This window comes from Brachyistius frenatus, unplaced genomic scaffold (assembly GCF_029030835.1).
Source record: "Brachyistius frenatus isolate BFR_SWC_R1_liver_20210118 unplaced genomic scaffold, ASM2903083v1 Contig_424, whole genome shotgun sequence".
In the NCBI taxonomy this organism is placed as follows: domain Eukaryota; kingdom Metazoa; phylum Chordata; class Actinopteri; family Embiotocidae; genus Brachyistius; species Brachyistius frenatus.
Window position 1 is genome coordinate 100,654 of NW_027211023.1, and position 26,847 is coordinate 127,500.

At 46.0% G+C, this 26,847-nt stretch overlaps 2 protein-coding genes and 3 non-coding genes across 9 annotated transcripts in view; 3 read left to right on the forward strand and 2 right to left on the reverse strand.

Annotated features, from left to right (window-relative positions):
- Nucleotides 1-10,413, reverse strand: part of LOC138637018 (LIM domain-binding protein 3-like) — a 28,411-nt gene extending 17,998 nt beyond the window's left edge. For 2 of the 5 annotated variants that reach the window (XR_011312335.1, XM_069725437.1), the window contains exons 1-3: nt 8,823-8,915; nt 8,553-8,738; nt 848-999 (exon numbers count right to left, since the gene is read on the reverse strand). Coding sequence is in view for 4 of the 5 variants with exons in the window: in XM_069725437.1 (XP_069581538.1) it covers nt 848-999; nt 8,553-8,648 (248 nt within the window). In the remaining variant the exon portion in view is untranslated. Of the gene's footprint in view, nt 1-847; nt 1,000-4,144; nt 4,235-8,552; nt 8,739-8,822; nt 8,919-10,383 lie in introns of those variants that run through there. The other 3 variants (XM_069725438.1, XM_069725440.1, XM_069725439.1) reach the window with 3 other exon arrangements.
- Nucleotides 1,916-1,989, forward strand: trnat-agu (transfer RNA threonine (anticodon AGU)). Its single transcript has one exon. It is a non-coding gene; the product is annotated as a tRNA-Thr (tRNA).
- Nucleotides 2,167-2,240, forward strand: trnat-cgu (transfer RNA threonine (anticodon CGU)). The gene has a single exon. It is a non-coding gene; the product is annotated as a tRNA-Thr (tRNA).
- On the forward strand, nt 2,834-2,907 carry trnai-aau (transfer RNA isoleucine (anticodon AAU)). Its single transcript has one exon. It is a non-coding gene; the product is annotated as a tRNA-Ile (tRNA).
- A 1,792-nt stretch (nt 10,414-12,205) lies between the features above and the next one.
- Nucleotides 12,206-26,847, reverse strand: part of LOC138637023 (melanopsin-A-like) — a 19,507-nt gene continuing 4,865 nt past the window's right edge. The window contains exons 2-11 of the mRNA XM_069725454.1: nt 22,750-22,892; nt 20,544-20,677; nt 20,058-20,261; nt 17,897-18,068; nt 16,245-16,403; nt 16,018-16,125; nt 15,734-15,929; nt 15,469-15,630; nt 15,145-15,204; nt 12,206-14,380 (exon numbers count right to left, since the gene is read on the reverse strand). Coding sequence (XP_069581555.1) covers nt 14,216-14,380; nt 15,145-15,204; nt 15,469-15,630; nt 15,734-15,929; nt 16,018-16,125; nt 16,245-16,403; nt 17,897-18,068; nt 20,058-20,261; nt 20,544-20,677; nt 22,750-22,892 — 1,503 coding nt within the window. The 3' untranslated portion in view covers nt 12,206-14,215. The remainder of the gene's footprint in view (nt 14,381-15,144; nt 15,205-15,468; nt 15,631-15,733; nt 15,930-16,017; nt 16,126-16,244; nt 16,404-17,896; nt 18,069-20,057; nt 20,262-20,543; nt 20,678-22,749; nt 22,893-26,847) is intronic.

Below are 26,847 nucleotides of genomic sequence, written 5' to 3' on the forward strand. Positions count from 1 at the left end.
GTAATACACACATCTGTCCACTAGAGGGAAACGAAAAGCATCTGTAAAATCACGTGGTTACCACAGACTGTATATAGAAGTGGGCGGAGCTTCTGGGTCTGAGTCCTTAAGCTGCAATACCAGTGAGTGCCACTAGAGCTCCTCCAAATATGGTCACTTCCTGCTCCAAACCAGACAGAATCTGAACTGGAGGCTTTATAATGTTCACAAACCAACAATGACATCACTGATGGTCGATGAAAACTAGTTTTATGCTTTTTCAGGAAGATGTTTCTCCTTAAACGTTTAAACTGTGCAATTTGTTGTCATGACGTCCTTCATCCGTTTGTATGTCACTGCTGTAATTATCAACAGAAGGACACGGAGACAACAGTCAGAGGTCAGAGGTCAGAACACAGTGTCCTTGGGAGCCAGGAAGTAATAGAATGAATGGTTAGGTTGAACAAAGAAGAGCTGCAGGTGTTTGAAGCAAAATAAAAAAGATCTTCTGCTCATCAGGTTTCCTGCTGAAGTTAAAACTGGAGATGTAAACCGACATGTTTCCACCTGAAACCTTGAAGATGACGGAGACAAAACTAGAATGCAAAAAAAAGGAGGGGAACGATTTTAAAAATGTGACTGAACACCGACGGGGATCCAGGAAGCACCGACCCAGAAACAAAGTTCAGAAGCTGCCTGAGAAACATGGGAAACAATGTGAGTCTATTGGACAGAGGTTTTATGGAGGCAGTCTCTAGTGGCCCTCAGTGGTATTACACATTAAGACATTTCTGCATTGGCTTCAGGTTTTTAAAGGTGGAACTGAACCCTCCCACTGGGCTTCCCTCTGACAGACAGCAGGTCTTACTTGGCCATGGTGAGCGCCAGGTTGTAGTTGGCCATCTTGATCTTGTTCTGGGCCTCCAGGTGAGTCATCCCCTCGGTGCTGACGCCGTCGATCGCCATGATGACATCACCCTGGATCAGGTTTCCCAGCGCTGCCTTGCTACCCGGAGTGATCTGAAACACAGAGAGGCTCGGTGAGGTGTGTGTGTGTGTGTGTGTGTGTGTGTGTGTGTGTGTGTGTGTGTGTGTGTGTGTGTGTGTGTGTGTGTGTGTGTGTGTGTGTGTGTGTGTGTGTGTGTGTGTGTGTGTGTGTGTGATGAATCAGGTCAGTGAACACGATGTTCTGCAGCTTCAATCACTTTAAACATGTTTCACATCAAGAAGAATTAATCAGTTCGCTGATGATTAATCTGAAAATCCACCTGAGAGGACGTGGAGGGGACGCGGAGGGGACAGTTTTTTTTTTTGCCCACATCAGGAACCCCATTTGTGGAAGAGGCCCCGCCGCCCTCCCACAGTTCACTGACGCATCGCAGCGCAGAGCCCAACCCTCTCAGACCTGCTGAAATGATTCAATAATCTGAAGGTGATCGGGTCAGGTCTGACGGTTCAGGTTGGGAATTACAAACTGGAGTGTTCAGACATTTACGAACGTGAAATACATTTCTAGCAAACGAAGAATTCAGAAGCTCCGATAGAGTTCGTGAAAAGTTTGGAAGATTTTCAGAAGTGTCCTGGTTTAGAAGGATGTGAGCTGCAGTCAGCATCAGATTTTAGTTTCGACCTCAGCCTGACGGACAGCGGCTGCTCGACCTTGTGACCTTTGACCCACGGGGACCTTTGACCCTGCGAGGCGCCTCCGACACAATGACAGGCGAGTTAAACCCGGACAGCTGTCCACACGGCGATGAGCCCCGCCCACCACTGACCGCTCACTCTAATCATCCTCTTGGCTCCGCCCCCCTCCGCTCCTCTATTTGGGTTGTTGACGCTCATATAAGGTGTATTTTTCCAGTTTTGTGCTAATTGTCTGATAGGAACATCATCGACAGGAAGGACTGGTGTCCTCAGGACAAACAGACCTGCAGGAGGCGCTGTAGCTTAGCTGGTCAAAGTGCCTGTCTAGTAAACAGGAGATCCTGGTTTCAAATTCCAGCAGCGCCTAAATGAATCATGACTTTATTTGTGTGCAACTTTTGTTTTCCTTCCGTCTGTTATCATAAACAAACAAATCTCTTCATCTTCCTGTAAACTGAAGGGTTCATTCATTAAATATTAAATACTCCTAACCACGCCGCACTTTCTTATTAATTTATATTAGACAAAAAGAGTTTCTTTTATGGCACTGTAGCTTAACTGGTCAAAGCGCCTGTCTCGTAAACAGGAGATCCTGGGTTCAAATCCCAGCAGTGCCTTCACCTTAAAAAAGCTCTGAGGAATTTAAGTTTAACCTGAGATGAAATAAATGTTCTTATTTGTGTCTATTACGGACAATTTTCTATCCTCTTATAATCATTTGTGTGTCCCTGTCGTTCCTCCTCTCTCATGTCAGGTTCATTTCTGCAGGACTCACAGCTGAACTCTGCTGAAACCCTGACAGTCCTCAGCGTGCATCTAATCTGGGTTCCTCAGAGTGACAGCATGCGGGATCCCCGGTCAGGACGAGCAGCTGTGAGCCGCTGAGTCAGCTCAACTGTTACAGCAAGAGTCGAGTTACCGGCGGCTCGGCTTTCACACCGACTGTAAAACTCAACGAGAGCAGCTCAGAGAGGACGCCATGCTGCCGGAGACAGAAAAACTGATGTTTATAAACAGAAAACTGCTGTTTATGTAGGAAAACTGATGTTTATAAACAGAAAACTGCTGTTTATGTAGAAAAACTGATGTTTATAAACAGAAAACTGCTGTTTATGTAGAAAACTGATATTTATAAACAGAAAAACAATGTTTATAAACAGGTGCAGGAAAATTAGTGCTGCAGTACCGAAACACTAACAGACCTGCAGGAGGCGCTGTAGCTTAGTTGTTCTAAGCGCCTGTCTAATAAACAGGAGATCCTGGGTTCAAATCCCAGCAGCGCCTGAATGTAAAAAATAAACTCTGTTGTGAGTTTCATGAAAACATCTTTGTTCTGATTTTGATTTTGCACTTTCCACAAACAAATCTCTTCGTCTCTGAGTTCTTCTAACGATGCATTTTTTTTGCATAATTGAAGTTGGAAGCTGCATCACACTTCAGATTTAACAAGGCGCTGTAGCTTAGCTGTTAATTATTTCCTTCATATCCAACCAAGACGTCTGCGTCCTCAGCTGATCGCCTGACATTTCATCGGTCCTGCAGCTACACGACAATATTCAGAGAAAATGTCAGTGTTTACTACGGCAGTATGAAGAAGAAATGAATATTAGTTTCTTATTGACATCCAGCAGGTCGGTGTGGAGCAGCGGAGCGCAACAGAGGACGATCACATCTGAGTTCACAACACAGAAGGTAAACTCTGAAATCACAGCTGGATGAAGGTTTATAAAGGAGAGTCTAAGGACAGAAAACAGTCGTCTTAAAAGCATCTGAATTTACAGGTTAAAACCACAGATTCGTTTTTTAAGAACACTTCCTGAAACAGTTGGTGGATTTATTCATGATTTAGAGTATAAACCAATCAGCAGCCAGCAGTGATATCATCAACCATCAGTGATGTCATCAACCATCAGTGATGTCATCAACCATCAGTGGTGTCATCAACCATCAGTGATGTCATCAAACGTTATGAATCCTCCAGTTCAGATTCTGTCCGTCACCATCTTGCTAGTTCGGAGCGGTTTGGAGCAGGAAGTGACCATATTTGGACGAGTTGGGGGAGGAGCCAGCGGTGGATCTGACTGATCTGATCGGAAACCTGACGATACTACGTCCCACCCACCGATAGCTGTAACCTGACTGCACCACAGGCCTGTCAATCAAACAGACACGCCCCCAAAAACAGGTCTTCTTGAATCTTCTTTTCTAATGAATGAGGGATTATTTTCAGATGGACCTCCAGAAAACTAAGAAGAAGGAGTGACTTTAGCTAACAACACCGAGATAACTGATGGACACATTTTATTCACTTTGGATTTGATGAGAGAAGTTGAATGGGAGTCTATGGAGCCGGAGGCTTTTTGGAGCCGACCTCTAGTGGCACTCGCTGGTATTGCAGCTGAAGACACTTCTGGATCGGACACTTTTATGAACAGTCAATTAAATTTACAGTAAAATCAAAGCTTCTGAATAACCAAATAAAAAGAAATCGAGTGAAGAAGAAGAAATAAAATCCGGACACCTGAGCGTTCTTCTTCTGTGGTTAGCGGTATGCTATCCTGCCGGTTGGTGCTGCTTCTGCTTTCACTGCTTCATCCTGGACTCCTCCGACTAATCCCTGCTGGGAGTGAGAGAAAACACTCGCCTCGCTCTAAATATATTCACACCGAACATCGAGAAGCAGCCGGAGACGGACGACTCCGGTTTCACGTCACAGAGGATTCATCGTGGACTTCCTCCAACATCCATGTTTTCACTTTACGTTTGAACTCAGGCTTCGTGTTTCTGCTGTTCTAACAGAAATAAGACGACGGAGGAGACGATATCACAGACGAGCATCTCCAGGCTGGTCGTTCGTTTTCCATATTTTTCTCCAAAACATTCGATTATAAAATAACTTAGATTAAATAAATTAATACTTTTTGATCACTTTAACGGTATAAAAATTAAGTTCCTTCACGCATCATTGAACAAATCATCATTAAATGTTTTTTAATGCCAACGACTAGCTGGAGGATGCTACGAGTAAGATCCACCTATGCCGTGTCGTCGCGGTAACCGTGTGATTGACTGGTCTCTCTCTGATTGGTCTACGTACGGTGAACCGTCCCTCAGCGATGAAGAGGAGCTCCCGCCGCTCTCGGTTTCAGGAGCTAAATCGGTCTCTGGCTTCCACTCAGGCAGAAGCTCCGCCCACCCCGCCGCCGTCTTATTTTTGGCTCGATCCCTGAACCTTCAGCGTGTAACCCCCCCCCCCCCCGCCTCCCCCCAACCCCCTCCGCCCCGCCCTCCAGCACTGAGGAGGAACAGCCTGACAGGCAAAACCCAGGGCAGCAAATTCATTCATTGATGATTTAAAAGACTAAATAATCACTTTTAAAGAAATAATGCAAAACATTTCCTGGTTCAGGTCTCAGATGCTTTTTACAAGTTGTTGTGATGAATGTTTTCATTTACCATGAAAATAATAATAATAACAATAATAATAATAATAATAATAATACTAATAAAGCAGACCTCCATGTTTCTCCAACATGAACCAGGAACAAAACGCTCGTCAGACGTTTTTCAGTCACGTTTCCTTTAAATCGATGAACAGCTGTCTGCCGACATGTCGGCGTGATGACGTGATGGAACAACAGAGGGAAGCTCCTCGTCAGCTGTTCCTCGATGAACCAGGGTGTGTGTCTGTGTGTGTCTGTGTGTGTGTGTGTGTGTGTCTGTGTGTGTGTGTGTGTGTGTGTGTGTGTGTGTGTGTGTGTGTGTGTGTGTCTGTGTGTGTGTGTGTGTGTGTCTGTGTGTGTGTGTGTGTGTGTGTGTGTGTGTGTGTGTGTGTGTGTGTGTGTGTGTGTGTGTGTGTGTGTGTGTGTGTGTGTGTGTGTGTGTGTGTGTGTGTGTCTGTGTGTGTGTGTGAGGACCTGCCTCCGTCTTTATGTCCAAATAAAACCGCCCTCTGACGTCCATCTTTACATTTTAGGAACCCGGTTTAACCTTTGACCTCTGACCAGTTCCTCCCTGCAGTTACAACGTCCATCACCGTTTTTAGATCAGACTTGGAGGCGTTCGGTGCACACGGTTAGTTCAGGAAGCGTCGGACATTTGAAAACCTGACGATCATTTTTCAGTTTCTGTCTGATAAATGGTGGAATTTTTAAAAGAAAACATGACTTTCAAACCACAGGCAGATTTGTGAGATTCAGAGGTTAATGTTGGACCTGAAACCAGGCCGGAGTAAAACCAGACAGACAGAAGGACCAGAGCTCCGGTGGACCACCTGGAGAGCCTGTTAGCGACGAGCTGCACATCTCCTTCCCAACAACCCCAAACTCTCTGCACACATGGACGTCAACAAAAACACCAAAACTTAATGTCCAACAACCATAAAGACACAAAAAGTTCCTCCACGTGTTCCGTTGTCAATATCAAACCGAGGAGTGTAATACACCCGTCAGTCCACCAGAGGGCACCGTGTCGGAGTCATGCTCAGCCTAAACTACACAAGACCAGTGAGACTGGAGATCTACCTGCTTTTGAACTTAACTGCTCGCATCCTCTCCTCCGTACTCCGCGTGTTACTGGAGGAGATGTCACCAGGGGGCGCCAGAGAAACACGTATATCATTACAACATCTGGATCTGCCTGATGGAAACTGCTGGGGATGAAAACAGCATCGGCTTGGCCTTAAACTTGTTTCCGTGTCTTTGTCACAGCTCCACACTGCCCCTACAGGTCACCTGTATATTACATCCGACTGTTCATTTCTGAGGATGCACACAAACAGCCGTCATGGGATGCGTAGTTAAAAGCAGGTTTATATATCCAGCTGTAGGGTTAGCAACAAACAAAAACGCCGCGGTTAAGTTGAGGTTAAAATACGTAACGTCACTATTTAAGTTCGTACGACACCTCTTAGCAGACTGAAATGCTGAAAGTCCTCGGTTTTCCTTGAGCGTCACATGACCTCCTACATGCGTGAACATTCCGATGTGACGCCGACACCCTGCCCTCTGGTGGACCGACGGGTGTATTACACGCTCTGCTGTGATACTGAAATGTTTCTGCTCAGCGCTGCAGCCACGTTTCTACGAAGTAAAACACTTCTGACACATTTCAAAGCATCAGCTAGTAAATAATCCTAAACCGGCACCCGACAGGTCAGAGGTCAGAGGTCAGAGGACGTCAGCATCTCCAGGACAGGTTCTCCTGTGAGCTCGGACAGAAGCTGCAGAGCTGCAGGTCGCTTCTCTCTCCGTCTATTCAGAGAGTCGACGCTCTGAAACCAACAACAGCTCCAGTTTTAGGCCTCCGGCTCTGCTTTCTGGCTCCCTGGCCCAGCAGGGGGGCCGCCGCCCTCCCCCTGACCGCCTCCCCCTCACCCCCTCACCGCCTCCCCCTCACCGCCTCCCCCTCACCCCCCTCCCCCTGACCGCCTCCCCCTCACCGCCCTCCCCCTGACCGCCTCCCCCTCACCCCCTCCCCCTGACCGCCTCCCCCTGACCGCCCTCCCCTGACCGCCTCCCCCTCACCCCCTCCCCCTGACCGCCTCCCCCTGACCGCCTCCCCCTCACCGCCCTCCCCCTGACCGCCTCCCCCTCACCTCCCTCCCCCTCACCTCCCTCCCCCTCACCGCCCTCCCCCTGACCGCCTCCCCCTCACCGCCCTCCCCTGACCGCCTCCCCCTGACCGCCTCCCCCTGACCGCCTCCCCCTGACCGCCTCCCCCTCACCGCCTCCCCCTGACCGCCTCCCCCTCACCGCCCTCCCCCTGACCGCCCTCCCCCTGACCGCCTCCCCCTCACCGCCTCCCCCTGACCGCCTCCCCCTGACCGCCTCCCCCTGACCGCCCTCCCCCTCACCGCCTCCCCTGACCGCCTCCCCCTGACCGCCTCCCCCTCACCGCCCTCCCCCTGACCGCCTCCCCCTCACCTCCCTCCCCCTCACCTCCCTCCCCCTCACCGCCCTCCCCCTGACCGCCTCCCCCTCACCGCCCTCCCCTGACCGCCTCCCCCTGACCGCCTCCCCCTGACCGCCTCCCCCTCACCGCCTCCCCCTGACCGCCTCCCCCTCACCGCCCTCCCCCTGACCGCCCTCCCCCTGACCGCCTCCCCCTCACCGCCTCCCCCTGACCGCCTCCCCTGACCGCCTCCCCCTGACCGCCCTCCCCCTCACCGCCTCCCCTGACCGCCTCCCCCTGACCGCCTCCCCTCACCGCCCTCCCCCTGACCGCCTCCCCCTGACCGCCTCCCCCTGACCGCCCTCCCCCTCACCGCCCTCCCCCTGACCGCCTCCCCCTGACCGCCTCCCCCTCACCGCCCTCCCCCTCACCGCCTCCCCCTGACCGCCTCCCCCTCACCGCCTCCCCCTGACCGCCTCCCCCTGACCGCCTCCCCCTCACCGCCCTCCCCGAGGACTCACAACCACACAGATCTCAATTCATGTCCAGAAGCAGACAAACAATATGAAAGGAGAGATTTAAAGGAGCAGACCTCAGTTTTACTGAACGACTCAACGTGTTCTTCAGACGTTCTCCGTCCCGTCAGGAAGAAAACGGATTTCATGTCTAACATTCAAATCCAACAGTGATGAAAATATTTAAGTTGTTTTCTAAAATCGAGCTTCATTTTCCTGGTGCGGCTGAGTCTTAATTTTAATTCATTTTATTTCCATTTTTGTGTTTTTAAATTTGTTTGAAAGCTGCAACACTGATGAAGTCGCCTGGTTTCATCACTTTAAAGGAGTTTGGAAGGTAGTTTTGGCTTCGAGCTGACGGCGGTTAGAAAAGAGAAACGAGGCGGGACGAGTGCCGACGAGCGTCCGGCCTCGTTCTCTCCAGAAAACTGCAGACTTTTAACCAAAAAACGCTTCAGGAAGTCGAAACCCGACGCAGCGAACAGACAGACGTCCTTCAACCCAACTGAAGCGGCGTCCTACCCTGGAGATGGTCAGCGGCATGTTGAAGTCCTTCCCGCCCTGCAGCCTGAAGCCCCACGGCCCGGGGCCGGCCAGAGACACGCTGTAGCTGCTCATCGCTCCTCGAGGTCCTCCGAGGTCCGAGCCCGACGTCTGGACAGAAGAACAGCAGCTGGTGGAGAGGAGGAGGAGGAGGAAGAGGAGGCTCTGGAGGAAGACGGAGAGAAGAAGTGACGTCAAACAGGTGAAAAACGGAAAAAAACGAGAAAAAATAAACGGTGAGAAACGTACGAATGAAAGAAAAGAGGATTTGGAGTGTCGGTGGAGGACGAGGAGACGAGCTGCCTGCTCGCACCAGAAGAGACGCCTAAGAATAGCCAGAGATAGCACTGTGGCATTGTGGGGGGTGGGGGGAAGGCAGGGCGGGGGGGAGGCAGGGAAAGGAGGGGGGGGTGGACTTATATGGTGTGAAAGGGGACACCCGGCATGTCCGGCTCGCCGTGATTCACTGGAGTTAATATAGACCCAGCAGATTCTTCTAGACCCCCCCCCACCCCCACCCCCACCCACCCCAACACTCCTGTGCCCAGGGTCTCCCTCACACCCAATCAGGGGCAACGCCAGGAAACATCTCATTATCTCCACGGTGATAAAACTGAAACAGAAAGGTCGCGACTGAAGTGTCTGATAGCTAAAAGGTCGCCAGTTCGAATCCGCCCCCTGGGATGTCTGCTGGAGGACCCTGGAGCAAGGCACCACACGGGGGACGGATCTGGACTTCATCCTTCTGTCTGGACCACGTCACAATCTTCTGAGAGGTCCTGAAAATATGTTGAAATCAAGCGTCTGGAAATCAACTGATGGACACATTTTATTCACTTTGGATTTGATGAGAGAAGTTGAATGGGAGTCTATGGAGCCGGAGGCTTTTTGGAGCCGACCTCTAGTGGCACTCGCTGGTATTGCAGCTTAAAACACTTCTTACACAAAGTTCGGACTATAAAAAAAAAATCAGTGGTTAAGATTAGGGAAAAAAATTCAAAGAAAACTTTTGGACTTGAACCTCATCCTTCCATAGAAATATTAATATATAATATTTAGTGATTTACGGTATGACGCCACCACCTCATGACATCAGTCATGTAACCTTCCTCTGTTCATGTACGTGTTTTTATCACGAGGTTAGGTTACCCCTAGTGGACGGTAGGTGTATTACACACTTTAACGTGTTACCGAGCTGGAATTAATTTACGATATCTATTAAACATACTGAATTAAAAACATTTTTAAGTAGAAATACAACTGGTCAAAATTCCCTTTAAGAAGTTATAAATGTGGGTTTTGATTGGTCAGAATATAAACAAAGATCTCTGTCATTGGTTATGATACTGAATTAGTTTCCTCGAGCTGTTCGGTGACGGCAGACATCTGTCACAGAAACCCGTTGACCTTTCCCACGTTACAGTCTCCAACACAAAGTGAGTCCCTGGAGGCAGGAAGCATTCACAGCTACATGAGCCGGCCATTAGCCGGCGTGGGAGGGGGGGGTCCGTGTGATGAAGGGGGGGGACAGCAGCATTAACAACACACCTGACCTCCCGGCATGTGTGAAGAGTTTGTCATTTTAATTGAGATGCCCTGTAGATTAAAGGTCAGCTCAGGACACGCTGCACACAGGAAGTTCAGTCTGACAAACGGATCTACAATATAAATTCTACTTTTTAAATAAGAATCAATGAAGCTAAAGGGTTAAATTACAGTAAATGTGACGTCAGAACATTTAAATGTAAAGTTTCAGACCTTTATATCAATAATAAACTGTCTCTGTGTCTAAGTGAAGCCCGTGGTTCACCTCTGATTTCAGGTGACCCGCAGACAGGCTCCGCCCACCTGCTGCTGCCGCCGGCTCCGCCCCCTGCTGGGCCGCTGCGCGTGCACCGAACCCCGGTGGAAGTAACAACCGACCCGAACCGGTGACACTTTGCACCCGCGGCTGGTCTCCGGCCTGCAGGCTGAACCGGCTGCTGCCTCGGCGGGTCGAAGCTGCCGGTGTGACCGGCTCGAAGGCGCTGTGAGCCGGGAGGGCGGTGAGGAAGAGGAAGATGAAGATGAAGGATTAAAGAGCAGAAACACGGCGGGAAACTGGATGAATACCTGCCGCCGCTGGTTCTCTCCGACCGACCGGGACGGCCTGCGGTGATCCGGGGATCCTGCTCCGGTGCCCGGCCCGGGCAGAGAGGGGGAACGGGAGGAGGGGGGGGGGGGTGTTAACGGCGGATTTTCATTAGCAGGGTTTTTATTTAAAGAGGCAGGAGGCAGTTAGAGAGAAACACCTGAACTACCTGCACAGGTCACTTCCGCTGGAGATTTTGAGTCTTTTAATTCTTTTTATTTTGATATAAACCTTTTCTCTTCTATGACCTGCACTCACCGAGCACTTTATTAGGAACACCTGTGCATGTTGTGAAACATAATCACACTAAAAGAATCAACCCCAAACCCCATTTTTCATTTATTTTCATATCTATTCTTTTTCTTGCTTTATTTGATAAAAAAAAATAAAAATGAATCAGCTTAATATCAGAATTCAAATATAGCTTTTGGATATAATAAACATAAACCAGCTCAAAAAGAAAATTTCCTCATCAAAAACATTCAAAACAAATCAGTTTACATCAAATCAATGCAAAAAATATAGATTTTTTTTTCTACCTTTGCCAACAAGTCATCTCATAATATTGTAATAGTAAAATGTTATTTTATACATCTTAAAAAATCTATACGCTCATTTTGATGGCTCAGTAACAGGATTGTTGTTCACATTGTGACAGTATTTTATATCAATGTAATAATATCCATATATATGTATGATTAAAAATAATTTGTGTCCAGTGATGATGGCACAAAGTCAAACATTTGCACAGTGAATATGGTGAATAATAGATATTTATTTAGAAAAATAAATAAGAGAAACACTGAAGTAAACAGGAGTAACAAATCTACAATAAATCATCTTCCTGTTTTCAAACAGTCTTTGAGAACAGAAACTTTAACACACAATAACTAATATATCCAACACCTGCATTTATATTCAGTTTTATTGGTGTATATAAAACCCGGTTGTGAGGATTTACTGCATCGTGGTTTCGGTGCGGCCGACAGGACGTCCGTGCTTCCTGTAGGTTTCAGGAAGTTTTACAAGTTTAAAATGTGAATCAATTATTAAACGTGTTGCTGGGAACCCGTCGCACCATGAAACCGCTCAAACATTCACATTTTAGTTTCACTAATAGTGAAGTTTAACTCCCGTTTTACAAACCATTTCTTTCTGCTCATCTTTTCTGTCTGTTTCTCAATATTAAAGCAAAATATAAAAAACATTTCAGCTGAATTTAAAACGACGTTCAGGTTCGTTTGCATCTACAACATTTCAATCCAGTTTATCTGACAGTTAGAAATTGGTCTTAATTATGCTGTAGTTTGCTGCAGTTACAGTTTAGCTGAAGCTTTGTTCACAGTTTAGCTCCTGAAACGTGACGGTTTACGTTCAGCTTCGTTCCACTCGGTAACGGTTTAGTTCAACAGCTTCAATAGTTTGGTGCTTTTCAACAAATGGTTTTAATTCTGCATCTCAATTATCCTAATTCAGGTTCAGTTGTGTTTTATTTCATCCATTAAAACATTACCAGATTAACATTAGCAATAACGACTCAGTTTATCCGTTAGCCACAATTCCGTTTCGTTAAATTATCTTGATTTGTTTTTGGTAATTTTATATCAACATTTATCACTTCAAACATATTAACGACTCAATTTACCATTCAAGTCTGTTTCGTTGTTCTATTTAGGAATTAGCAGCTGAACCAGGTTCCATTCAGCTTTTACTTCGTGTGTCGTGTCACTTTTCAGTTTATCTGTTTGTTTTCAGACTCGGTCGAATCAATGAGAACTTTTCCTCCCAACACGAAGTCGTGAGTTATTCTACAGGAACGTTCAGAAAAAGACTCTTTGGGGACGTTTACAGAAAAACTTCACACAAACCAACACGAGCGACCGGCTTATCGAGAGCTGCGTTATAATCGAGACGTACGTCCCTTTGAACCGCCTCGAGACGTACGTCCCTTTGAACCGCCTCGAGACGTACGTCCCTTTGAACCGCCTCGAGACGTACGTCCCTTTGAACCGCCTCGAGACGTACGTCCCTTTGAACCGCCTCGAGACGTACGTCCCTTTGAACCGCCTCGAGACGTACGTCCCTTTGAACCGCCTCGAGACGTACGTCCCTTTGAACCGCCTCGAGGCGTACGTCCCTTTGAACCGCCTCGAGACGTACGTCCCTTTGAACCGCCTCGAGACGTACGTCCCTTTGAACCGCCTCGAGACGTACGTCCCTTTGAACCGCCTCCACGAACGCCGACAAACGTCACAACGTGTTCCACGACGGCGCCGCTCGGCAAAATACACAAACACACAAATATTCAGAAAAAGGAAAGAAAGAAACACGAACTGAAAGAAAAACTAAACTAAACAACACCAGAATACATACGATGGAAAAAGAAATAAAACACAACAGTGAAAGTCTCTCGTTCCTCAAACAAAGTTCTTCTTTCAGGCGTCGGAGGAGAAAGAAACGGACAGTTTGGTATCGGAAGGACTTTTTAAATCAAAGCTAACGCTAACCGTTTGGCTGCTAGTTACACAGCAGAGGTTGGTTTCTTACTTCATTGTTCATATTTTAAACTTTTAAGAGAAACTTCTTGTGTTTAGCGAACGTTATGTGGGAGCTGCTAACGTGTTCACTGCTAACGCTAGCCCGGCCTTTGTTTTTTTTAAAACGGAAATTTGGGTTTAAGCTATTGTAGCAATCTTAAACTAGCAGAACCAGAAAAGCGTTCGACCTGCCGCGTCACTGAGGAACTGAGCTGGAAAACACCGATAAATAAATCAAAAGGGAAGAAGAACACAAACAGGAAACCACAGTGTTTACAGAAGAATCACCAAATACGCGCGCAAGAAATGTCCGTTTCAACACCGACGGCCGTCTCGACGTATTCATACTTTTTCTTTTTTACCCCAAAACACGAGAAGATTTGTGCTAAAAGGGGCTCATGGACCTTCACCTGCCTCGCAGCAACTCACCTGAAGAGGAAAATACAACTTTTACGTGTTTTTTTTATCCGTCAGAATCAGAGACAGAAAAAATAAATGCAGACAGATTTTCTTTGTGATAAATTTAAAGTAAAAAAAAAAAATCCACCTTCAGCTGTGTTTGTCTTTATTTGACACAGTCGGTGTACAAATGGATTTTACAGCCGCTCTTTTCTCTGATTGGACCTCCTCACCTGTGTGGCTGCTCATTAGTGCACAAAACACCTGTGATGGCATTTTTAATTGATTTTAAGGAGTTTTGGCTCCACTGAGGTGTGATAGGTGTAAAGTTGTTCTTTAAGCAACCTGTCGTTACTTCATCAGTTAAAATGTAAAGTCTACTGTGTAAGAACTAAAATCTAAAAAGCTCAAAGAAAGCTGGAAAAAAATGTATGAAGTTATTTGGTAGAAAACTTCCATAAATTAAAAATCAAATGATTCTTTCTGATGGCTTTGTTTGATTCTGAGCTTCAGGTGAACTCACATCTCTTAATATCTGACAGGTGAGCTGGTCACATGGCCCGGGGGGCGGGGCTTTACCCTGAATCCGCCCCCGAGCTGGTGTTCACTGTCTTGGGTCGGGCCATACGGGAGCCGTTTCGTCCAATGGGAAGGAAGGGGCTGGACTCGGAGGTGATGACGATGCTCGGGATCCGACCAACTGTTCCTCTCATCACGTGTCCGTCGATGAAATCTCCCATCTGTCAGAGAAAAACATATAATAAACCCACAAAAAAACACAAAGAGACACAAAACAACAACAAAGACACACAAAACAACACAAAGAGACACAAAACAACAACACAGAGACACAAAACAACACAGAGACACAAAACAACAACACAGAGACACAAAACAACAACAAAGAGACACAAAACAACACAGAGACACAAAACAACAACAAAGACACACAAAACAACAACAAAGACACACAAAACAACACAAAGAGACACAAAACAACAACACAGAGACACAAAACAACACAGAGACACAAAACAACAACACAGAGACACAAAACAACAACAAAGACACACAAAACAACACAAAGAGACACAAAACAACAACACAGAGACACAAAACAACACAGAGACACAAAACAACAACAAAGACACACAAAACAACACAAAGAGACACAAAACAACAACACAGAGACACAAAACAACACAGAGACACAAAACAACACAGAGACACAAAACAACAACACAGAGACACAAAACAACAACAAAGACACACAAAACAACACAAAGAGACACAAAACAACAACAAAGAGACACAAAACAACACAAAGAGACACAAAACAACAACACAGAGACACAAAACAACAACAAAGAGACACAAAACAACACAGAGACACAAAACAACAACAAAGACACACAAAACAACACAAAGAGACACAAAACAACAACACAGAGACACAAAACAACAACAAAGAGACACAAAACAACAACAAAGAGACGGTCCTCACATTTGGGACGCTGTTGCGTTCACTGACCCCTGCCATGGAGATATCAGTGTCATTGGACGTCTGGAAGGAAACATAGAAATGGACGTCAGCCCGCAATAATAGACATGAAGACCTCCTCTTTGACAGTTGATGTATTAAATTAAATTTTAATTTAAAGAGGAAAAATTAATAATCCAGTCGATGATTAAGATCATAAGGAAGAGAAACTAATCTGAAAAGCACAACAGCAGCAGATGAACCTGAAGTTCATAACTTTTAGCTCACCATTTAAAGTGTTGCTTGTAGCTTACGACTTGGTTTTAGATGGCGTATGACCGACTTCACCTTTTCGAAGATGCCTGAGTCGTGACTCTTCATCTTGGACTTGAAGCTGGAGGATTTGAAGTCGGGCAGCTCGGCGGTGTCTCTGCTGATGTCACAGGAGACCTGGCGGCTGGCGGGTCTGGAGCCCACGCTGGACAGGTCGGCCTCGGTGTCGGTCAAACCCTGCCGACAAAAACACACTTTCGTACGCACACCTGAACCTCTCCTTAATAACAACGGCTTCTTCCCGCCTTCCGCTACGTAAGCGAACCGTTTTGCAGCTTACCGATTCGCTGTCGGAGACGGACGAGAGGCGGGACTTGCCGGTGCTCTGCCGCCTGAACTGGCTGCTGATGTCGGAGGTCTGGCTGGTCACGGTGGAGCGGCGCGTCGAGATGAAGCTGCTGCTGCCGGAGCGGATGTCGCGAGGATGAACGCACAGCAGGACGCCGAGACACGGGATGTACTTGGCCAACGCCACCCTGAAGAGACGGAGATCGGCGGGTCGATCGACGGGTCCGAACCGAACGGAGGCGTCGGCCCGCCGGTAGATCGGTGACGGGGGGTTACCTGTACTTCGGGTGTGTGATGGCGTAGATGATGGGGTTGTGGATGGCCGAAGCCTTGGCGATGACGGCGGGAACAGAGTTCATGTAGGGAGTCAACATGTCGGCGTACCTACGGCAGGAAGAACAAACTCAACTCAGCTTCATCGATGTCGCCGAGCAGGCCGGGAGCCAATCGCAGGGCTCGGTCAGTCGGCATCGGAGGAACTGGTTGGTTTTGAGCGTTTTTACCCGGCGAAGGCGGTGAGAGCGACGGAGGAGTACGGAGACCAGGAGACCACGTAGAGGAGGATGACGATCAGAGCGATCTTCGCCATCTTCCACTCGTTCTGCAGCCGATGGAAACTCTTCATCGAGTCTCGAGTGCTGCCGTTGATCTTCCCCACCGCCCTGAAAACAGACAGACAGGCAGACAGACAGGCAGACAGACAGGCAGACAGACAGACAGGCAGGCAGGCAGGCAGACAGGCAGGCAGACAGACAGTCAGGCAGGCAGACAGACAGACAGGCAGGCAGGCAGGCAGGCAGGCAGGCAGACAGACAGACAGGTGGACAGGTAGACAGACAGACAGACAGGCAGGCAGGCAGACAGGCAGACAGACAGACAGGCAGGCAGGCAGGCAGACAGACAGTCAGGCAGGCAGACAGACAGACAGACAGACAGGCAGGCAGACAGACAGGCAGGCAGACAGACAGACAGACAGACAGGCAGGCAGGCAGGCAGGCAGGCAGGCAGGCAGGCAGGCAGGCAGGCAGGCAGGCAGACAGACAGGCAGGCAGACAGACAGACAGACAGACAGACAGACAGGTGGACAGGTAGACAGACAGACAGACAGGCAGGCAGGCAGACAGGCAGACAGACAGGCAGGCAGGCAGGCAGGCAGGCAGGCAGGCAGGCAGGCAGGCAGGCAGACAGACAGGCAGACAGACAGACAGACAGACAGACAGACAGGTGGACAGGTAGACAGACAGACAGACAGGCAGGCAGGCAGACAGGCAGACAGACAGACAGGCAGGCAGGCAGGCAGGCAGGCAGGCAGGCAGGCAGACAGACAGACAGACAGGCAGACAGGCAGACAGACAGACAGGCAGACAGGTAGACAGGTAGACAGACAGACAGGCAGGCAGGCAGACAGACAGGCAGGCAGGCAGACAGACAGGCAGGCAGGCAGACAGACAGGCAGACAGACAGGCAGACAGACAGACAGGCAGACAGGCAGACAGAGACACTGAGCTTCACCTGTTAGGACACCGACTCACTGGATGTTTTCAGCTCCATCAAAATGTTCAGAAGATACGAATTTTAAAAAATGCAGAAATTAGATTGAAATGTTTTTAAGTTTTTGTGATAAAACAAACAAAAGTTAACAAAATGGACGCTGGTTTTCGGTAACTCATCGATCACGTTCAGCAAACTATTACATTTAACGAACTATTGAACACAACCTGAAACTTTTTGCTATTTATAGTTTTAGCTAACAGTAGCTAAATTCTATCATGTTTGGCTAACGATGTAAACTAGTAATAGATTAAACATTGTAATCTGTTCGCTAACCATTCGGCTACTTTAAGATAAGTATTTCTTATTTTATATAGTACTTACAGCAAACTATGTATTATGTTTAGCTAACTGTTTAATGATAGCTATTTAATAGATTTCACTAACTATTTAGCCCGATAGCTACATTAGGCCATTTCCAGCTAAAAGTAACCTGAAAGTAATCGATTACGTTGTTTTCTAAACCTTGTAAATAGTTAGCTAATCATTTAATCCGTTACTTTTCATCTTCAAAATGAAACTTGACAACATCCCATCATGTCCACGTTCGTCTGCAGTACTTTCATCTGGTAAATAAAGGAGTAGAATCAGGAGGTGAACTGACTGGTTGGTGGAGCGGATGGCGCGGAAGATAAAGACGTAGCAGTAGATGATGATGAAGAGCGGCAGGAAGAAGACGAAGATGAAGAGCAGCATGGTGTACGCTCGCACCGACGGGGTGAAGGTCATGTAGTCCCACGTACAGGAAGTCAGCAGGCCCTCCGGGACGTAGGCGCCTGGTGGACGGACAGGAAGACGGACAAGAGGACGGTTTTAGTGTCTCTGATGATGCTTCAAAGGTGTTTATGTTCAGATCAGGAGGATGATGTCACAGAAAAACACCTGCAATCAGTAAATCTCAGAGTTAATGTGTCCGAGAGCTTCGTGTTCCTTCAGTTTTCAGTTCAAGAACTTTTTATTTCCACGTAGAAAACAAACAATAAAACCTACATTTTGTTTAGTTTGAGTCTGATATCGTTATTTAGCGAGCTGTAACTTGGTGTCTTGGTCCGTGTTCTACGTATCATGGAAACCCCGTGAAAACGAGACGGTGTGTCTCAAGAGCTTATTCCAAAATAAACAATTTCATGAATTCAAAGTCAAAGCATTTATTATTGGTATTTACACATTTTTAAAATACTTTCAGATTCACAAAACAACTACAAAGAGACTCAAAATAACAAAACTCCAACCTGCTGCTGGTTTTCTGAGTTACACAGGTGTGTGAAATGTTGTCGTATTGAATGAATTGTTGAGTTACGGCCACAGATGTGATATGTCAATTCACAGTGACCTTTGACCCCCTTCTTTCAGTCCAAATAATGGTTGTGCCAAATTTGGAGGAATTCCTTCCAGGAGTTCCTGAGAAATGGGACGAACAACGAACTGGGACCCAGAAACAGACAGACAGCTGGATTCATTAAAAAAAACTGTTCATTGAGTTTCTGTTAAAACGAAGAACTCAACAACCAAAAGTTACTGCTGCTGTTCTTTTTCTAAAGGAAATATAAGACCTGCAAATTCCTTGTGTTTCCGTGTTTAAATGTATTTATATTGCAGAAATAAAATTGGAGCCCGTAAAGTCCTGAATCATCTTCCTGAAGACATCAGAGGTGGAAAAATATTTTCCTTCGACTCATCTGAACATTCAGTTCTCAGAAAAACAGACAAACGGTCGAAAAACAAGCTGCAGACTGGATTTATGCTCCGAAACACTTTGTGCATCAGACGGAGGAAGATTTAATGTGTTTCTGCTCACGATCATTCAATAAAAATAAGTGAGACGCTGAGAATGAAAAGCAGCTGCAGCACTCAGAAGGAACCTGAACGCAACGGACCATCGGACGGATTCAGAGGATCAACGAACAATCAGTTGGATCAGAACAGATTCCTGCCGAGCTCGAGACACCAGAGAGGTTTAGACTTTTCTGAAAACCAAAATGAACATGATTCAAAATCACCAAAATCACGTAATTAGGTTTAAGAAGAGATGGAGGATAGCTGTAACCTGACTGCACCGCAGGCCTGTCAATCAAACAGACACGCCCCCAAAAACAGGTCTTCTTGAATCTTCTTTTCTAATGAATGAGGGATTATTTTAAATACGTGCTTTAAACCAACATAACGTGTGTGTGTGTGTGTGTGTGTGTGTGTGTGTGTGTGTGTGTGTGTGTGTGTGTGTGTGTGTGTGTGTGTGTGTGTGTGTGTGTGTGTGTGTGTGTGTGTGTGTGTGTGTGTGTGTGTGTGTGTGTGTGTGTGTGTGTGTGTGTGTGTGTGTGTGTGTGTGTGTGTGTGTGTGTGTGTGTGTGTGTGTGTGTGTGTGTGTGTGTGTGTCTGTGTGTGTGTGTGTGTGTGTGTGTGTGTGTGTGTGTGTGTGTGTGTGTGTGTGTGTGTGTGTGTGTGTGTGTGTGTGTGTGTGTGTGTGTGTGTGTGTGTGTGTGTGTGTGTGTGTGTGTGTGTGTGTGTGTGTGTGTGTGTGTGTGTGTGTGTGTGTGTGTGTGTGTGTGTGTGTGTGTGTGTGTGTGTGTGTGTGTGTGTGTGTGTGTCTCTGTGTGTGTGTGTGTGTGTGTGTGTGTGTGTGTGTGTGTGTGTGTGTCTCTGTGTGTGTGTGTGTGTGTGTGTGTGTGTGTGTGTGTGTGTGTGTGTGTGTGTGTGTGTGTGTGTGTGTGTGTGTGTGTGTGTGTGTGTGTGTGTGTGTGTGTGTGTGTGTGTGTGCACGTTCTCACTCCAGCCGAAGAACGGCGGCAGGCTCCAGCCCAGCGAGTACAGCCAGGCCACCGAGAGGATGAGGAAGGCCCGTTTCCGTGACAACATACCGATGGAGGCCAGCGGCCGCGTGATGACGAAGTAGCGGTCGACCGCGATCACGGTCAGCGTGATCATGGAGCAGATCCCAAAGAGAGCACCGCAGAAGGCGTAGAGCTCACAACCTGCAGACGGAGAGGAGATTAGAGGATGAACATCTCTTAGCTTACTCCTCCAGGAGGATGGAGGAGGAGGAGGAAGATGAGGAGGAAGATGAGGATGAGGAGGAGGAGGATGAGGAGGAAGATGAGGATGAGGAGGAGGAGGAGGATGAGGTTGAGGAGGAGGATGAGGACAAGGAGGAAGATGAGGTTGAGGAGGAGGAGGAGGAAGATGAGGTTGAGGAGGAGGAGGAGGAGGAGGAGGAACGTTCTGCTTGACATGAGGATCCTCTGAATGTTCCGTACCTTTCTCTCCAAAGATCCACCTCTTGTGCATGCTGGTGGTGAAGAAGATCGGTGCCTGCGTGATGCACATCAGCAGGTCTGTGACGGCCAGGTTGATGATGAACATGTTGGCCGGCGTCCGCAGGCTGCGACTCCTGCAGACGAGACAAACAAACAATAAAAAGACATTTTCTGTAACTCTAGGTTAGGTTAGGTTAGGTTAGGCTAGGTTAGGTTAGGTTAGGTTAGGTTAGGTTAGGCTAGGTTAGGTTAGGTTAGGTTAGGTTAGGTTAGGTTAGGCTAGGTTAGGTTAGGTTAGGCTAGGTTAGGTTAGGTTAGGTTAGGTTAGGTTAGGTTAGGTTAGGTTAGGTTAGGCTAGGCTAGGTTAGGTTAGGTTAGGTTAGGTTAGGTTAGGCTAGGTTAGGTTAGGTTAGGCTAGGTTAGGTAGTTACTTTATTAATCCCCGAGGGGAAATTTTTTCGCTACAGCAGCATACAGAAGCAATAAGATAATAATAGAATAATAAACAGCAATAAAATAGCAGTAAAAAATAAATTTTAAATATACATTCATTTATTTTTATATTTCTCAGTTTCCTGTGATCAGAAACTCGACGTCTGTTTTTTTATCGTCGAACAAAACGAGGCATTTCAACATGTTAACGAGCGTCTTCTTATTTTCTGACATTTTATTCACTTATAAGTAATAAATTGGAGATTTATGGATAAAACTGGGAACCAATTTTAATTTTTACATTTTTTTTGTCCCACAAACTAAAGTAAGTGGATGCTGATTTCAAACCTGTTTTTTTTTTATTTTTCTGTCAGGCATAACATGTATTAATTATTCATAAATGAGGCTGTTGTTACATTAAAAAATGCACAAAGTTTATTATTTGCACCTTTATGTTGGCAGGGTTCACTTTCAAGGTTAATGACTTGACAGACAGAAAAATATTGAAGAAATTTGGAGAAAAAATAACAGAATTTACAACAAATGAGCTCAAAATGAACAAGTTTTTTTTTTTTTAAATACTGGAGATTGAAGCATCTTTAAATGGAAGTTAACGGAAGCTTCAGGATGAAATCCGTCTTTCTGCTTTAAGGTCACATCAGGATTTCTATTTGAGTTTCAGACTTTATGGATTAAATAATCTGAACTTCAGGTGTCGGTCTGAGAAGTCATGAAGTTTTTCTGAACGTACGAGGAAAAAGCTGGAACATCCGATCGATGGAGATTTCAGAGGACAAGAAGGACAAGAAGGACGAGAAGGACGAGAAGGACAAGAAGGACAATACGCTGGGATTCTTCAAAAGCTCCAGAAATCGTTTGTCTGCAGTGATTGAACGGATGAAAGGACAACTTGTAAAGGACGGAGGGAGGGAGGGGGGAGGACGGAGGACAGACGGACGGACGGATGGAGGGAGGGAAAGAGGGAGGGAGGGAGGACGGACGGACAGAGGGAGAGAAGACAGAGGGAGGACAGACGGACCGAGGGAGGGAGGGAAGGAGGATGGAGGGAGGGAGGGAGGGAGGGAGGATGGAGGGAGGGAGGGAGGAAGGGAAGGAGGGAGGGAGGGAGGGAGGGAGGGAGGGAGGGAGGGAGGGAGGGAGGAGGGAGGATGGAGGGAGGGAGGAAGGGAAGGAGGGAGGGAAGGAGGATGGGAGGACTGATAGAGGGAGGGAGGAGGGAGGACGGAGGTCACAGAGGTTCTGGTTCTTGTTTTTAGCTTTCCTACATTTGCTCCTTTCAATGTAAAATTTTAGGATGAAAAAAATCAAATTTTCTTTCAACTTTATATTTAATTTTTTTTTAAATTTTCACAAGTTTATTTTGTCAATAACATTTACATTCAAAATGTGTTTTTAAATGAATGAAAAAGTAACAATTATTTATATCTATCTATTGATTACATAGAGGCACATTTGTAAGTCAGATATGTGGATGAAGATTTTTGTTGTTGTTGTTTGTTTTTCTGGTTTTTAATGTTGAAAACAAAACAAACTATTTGCCCCGTACAACATAAATACTGTACTGCCCTTCGTTATAAATTAAAATGGAAAAAAATGGAAAAACTTTATTCAAATTTAATCAAATTTTGATTAAAAAAAAAAAAATTTAAAGTATAAATTTTAGTTTCTGACTTCCTGCCGTCACTTGAAGGCATCACAAGGTTCGTAGAAAGAGCGCGACCATATTTGGTCGCAGGAAGTCGTCCTGCCGTACCTGCTGAAGGCGTAGATGACCAGGAAGTTTCCCACCATGCCGGTGATGCCGATGGCGAGGATGACAGAGCCGATGGTGTAGTGGGCGTGGTCGGGCACATCCACGGTGGGGAAGGGGTGCGGGCTCTTGGGCGCCATCGCCACCTACAGGACAGAAGGCAGAATTACAGGGACGACACTTAACTCCAACGTGGACTTCAGTTTCTGTAAAATAATCCTGAAGAGTTGAAGTTAAATCCTGAATTCCTCGTGTTGTCTCACATTTTAAACCCGCTGCTGTTCAACGCTGATCATTAGTTTGAGGTTTCTGCTGAAGTGACATGAAAGCAGAGGAAATTAAAAAGCTTCATGTTGATCATTATTTCTCACTTTTACGGACCTCGTTAATCACCGACTTCCGGACTTAATTCCTCTTGAAAGACTAATATCTCCCCGAGTCCTGCACATCTCCGTTCCTAATTAACCTTCTCCGTGCCCCCCCACCCCCCTCCCCCCGTCTCTTCATCCCATCTCCCCGTTGCCATGTTAACGGCATAAATTACTCCGCTGGCAGCAGAAACATCAGCCGGGCTGATCAGAGATGGAGGTCGGTTTCATTTCACACACACACACACACACACACACACACACACACACACACACACACACACACACACACACACACACACACACACACACACACACACACACACACACACACACACACGCTGCATCTGTCCACAAAATTCTGATCACCAATAATCAATTAGAACACTTTTCAACTCAACCTGAATTTCAGGGCTCGTTTCAGTCCGTTGTCGTGGTTACCGAGTCTGATTAAAAGTGAAGAGTGTGTTTGAATCAGGTGTGCATCAAACATGTTAACACACAGACACACACACACACACACACACACACACACACACAGAGACACACACACACACACACACACACACACACACACAGAGACACACACACACACACACACACACACACACACAGACACACAGAGACACACACAGAGACACACACACACACACACACACACACACACACACACACACACACACACACACACACACACACACACACACACACACACACACACACACACACACACACACACACACACACACACACACACACACACACACACACACACACACACACACACACACACACACACACACACACACACACACACACACACACACACACACACACACACACACACACACACACACACACACACACACACACACACACACACACACACCTTGACAGAGCTGGATGTGATGAGACATGACGTGAAGCAGCCAACAGTCTGACTGCAGCAGGAAGTCACTTTCAGAGTAAAACACGAAGACTGAGAAGTTACGGAGGAACGAACAGCTGATGGACGACGAGAGATCAAAGAACATGACGGTGACGTACAAGAGGTTTGACCCTCAGGGCCACCGTACTGCAGCACAGACAAGTAAGACTGGATATAAAACTACAGACCGGATATAAAACCACAGACTGGATATAAAACTACAGACTGGATATAAAACTACAGACTGGATATAAAACTACAGACTGGATATAAAACCACAGACTGGATATAAAACTACAGACTGGATATAAAACCACAGACTGGATATAAAACTACAGACTGGATATAAAACTACAGACTGGATATAAAACTACAGACTGGATATAAAACTACAGACTGGATATAAAACCACAGACTGGATATAAAACTACAGACTGGATATAAAACCACAGACTGGATATAAAACTACAGACTGGATATAAAACTACAGACTGGATATAAAACTACAGACTGGATATAAAACCACAGACTGGATATAAAACTACAGACTGGATATAAAACACAGACTGGATATAAAACCACAGACTGGATATAAAACCACAGACTGGATATAAAACTACAGACTGGATATAAAATCACAGACTGGATATAAAACTACAGACTGGATATAAAACTACAGACTGGATATAAAACTACAGACTGGATATAAAATCACAGACTGGATATAAAACTACAGACTGGATATAAAATCACAGACTGGATATAAAACTACAGACTGGATATAAAACCACAGACTAGATACAAAACTACAGACTGGATATAAAATCACAGACTGGATATAAAACCACAGACTAGACATAAAACTACAGACTGGACATAAAACCACAGACTAGATACAAAACTACAGACTGGACATAAAACCACAGACTAGATATAAAACTACAGACTAGATATAAAACTACAGACTGGACATAAAACCACATACTGGATATAAAACCACAGACTAGATATAAAACTACAGACTAGACATAAAACTACAGACTGGACATAAAACTACAGACTGGACATAAAACCACATACTGGATATAAAACCACAGACTAGATATAAAACTACAGACTGGACATAAAACCACAGACTGGATATAAAATCACAGACTGGATATAAAACTACAGACTGGATATAAAACCACAGACTAGATATAAAACTACAGACTGGACATAAAACCACAGACTGGATATAAAATCACAGACTGGATATAAAATCACAGACTGGATATAAAACTACAGACTGGATATAAAACCACAGACTGGATATAAAACTACAGACTGGATATAAAACCACAGACTGGACATAAAACCACAGACTGGATATAAAATCACAGACCTGATATAAAACTACAGACTGGATATAAAACCACAGACTGGATATAAACTACAGACTGGATATAAAACTACAGACTGGATATAAAACTACAGACTGGATATAAAACTACAGACTGGATATAAAACTACAGACTGGATATAAAACTACAGACTGGATATAAACTACAGACTGGATATAAAACTACAGACTGGATATAAAACTACAGACTGGATATAAACTACAGACTGGATATAAAACTACAGACTGGATATAAAACTACAGACTGGATATAAACTACAGACTGGATATAAAAGAGTTCGTAGCTTCAGGTCTGTAAAATGGTTCTGATCCAGAAGTGTCTTCAGCTGCAATACCAGCGAGTGCCACTAGAGGTCGGCTCCAAAAAGCCTCCGGCTCCATAGACTCCCATTCAACTTCTCTCATCAAATCCAAAGTGAATAAAATGTGTCCATCAGTTCTCTCGGTGTTGTTAGCTAAAGTCACTCCTTCTTCTTAGTTTTCTGGAGGTCCATCTGAAAATAATCCCTCATTCATTAGAAAAGAAGGTGTTCGTTCTGTCGTCCAGATGTTTTACATCATTTTGAGTCATGCGTCTTGTTGTTGTTTTGTGTCTCTTCAAGATAATTTTCTGTTTATTTCTGGTTGTTTTTTTTCTTTCTCTCTTGTGATTTTTTTTTGTCTAGTTTTTGTTCCTTTGCATTTTATTTTTTTCTCTTTCTGAGATATTGTGCAGCTGAAGACCAGGAGCCCTCTGACCTCTGACCCCTCTGGTTCTGAGTCCATCACAGTTTGAGCTGCTCCTTTGTGTGTTTTCCATCTTATTTTACGTCTCCTCTGTGATGTGGGATTATTTCAGCCTCTTCTGTATCGATGAAAATAATAAATCCAAAGTTTAATCCGTGAGTGGAGAGTAAAGTAGGACAGCGAGCTGCAGGACAGATGAGGACGCCTCTAACGGTCTTATATAAACCACATTCATGCTGCTGCGATGTGAAACGTGAATATCGAGCTCCCGTCGTGTTTCTGTCCGTCCGCAGCTCGACGTGTGTTCGTGTCGTGTTCGTGAGCAGATCTTCATTATGAAAATGTTTTTCCGTCTCGTCAGCAGTGTTTTCACTTCGTTTCTGCCGCGAGGTCACAGAACTCAGATGAAGAGGGGGCGGGGCCTGTCGCAGAGCATTCAGCTCAGAGGATCTTCACAAACCGCCCGTCACGTCCTCTCCTGCCGCCGGAGACGATGCTGATGGACGCGTCAGTCTTCCTCTGATGGACTCTGACTGACGGACGTCCAGGAAACAACAGCGACCTTCTCACCGAGGACGAAGTGTCCCGACACGTCTCCAAATCCCTCGAGTCCCCGACTTTCACAGTTTCATTGGATTAACTGAGTGAAGAGTCCATCTGTCTAAATCCACAGAGAC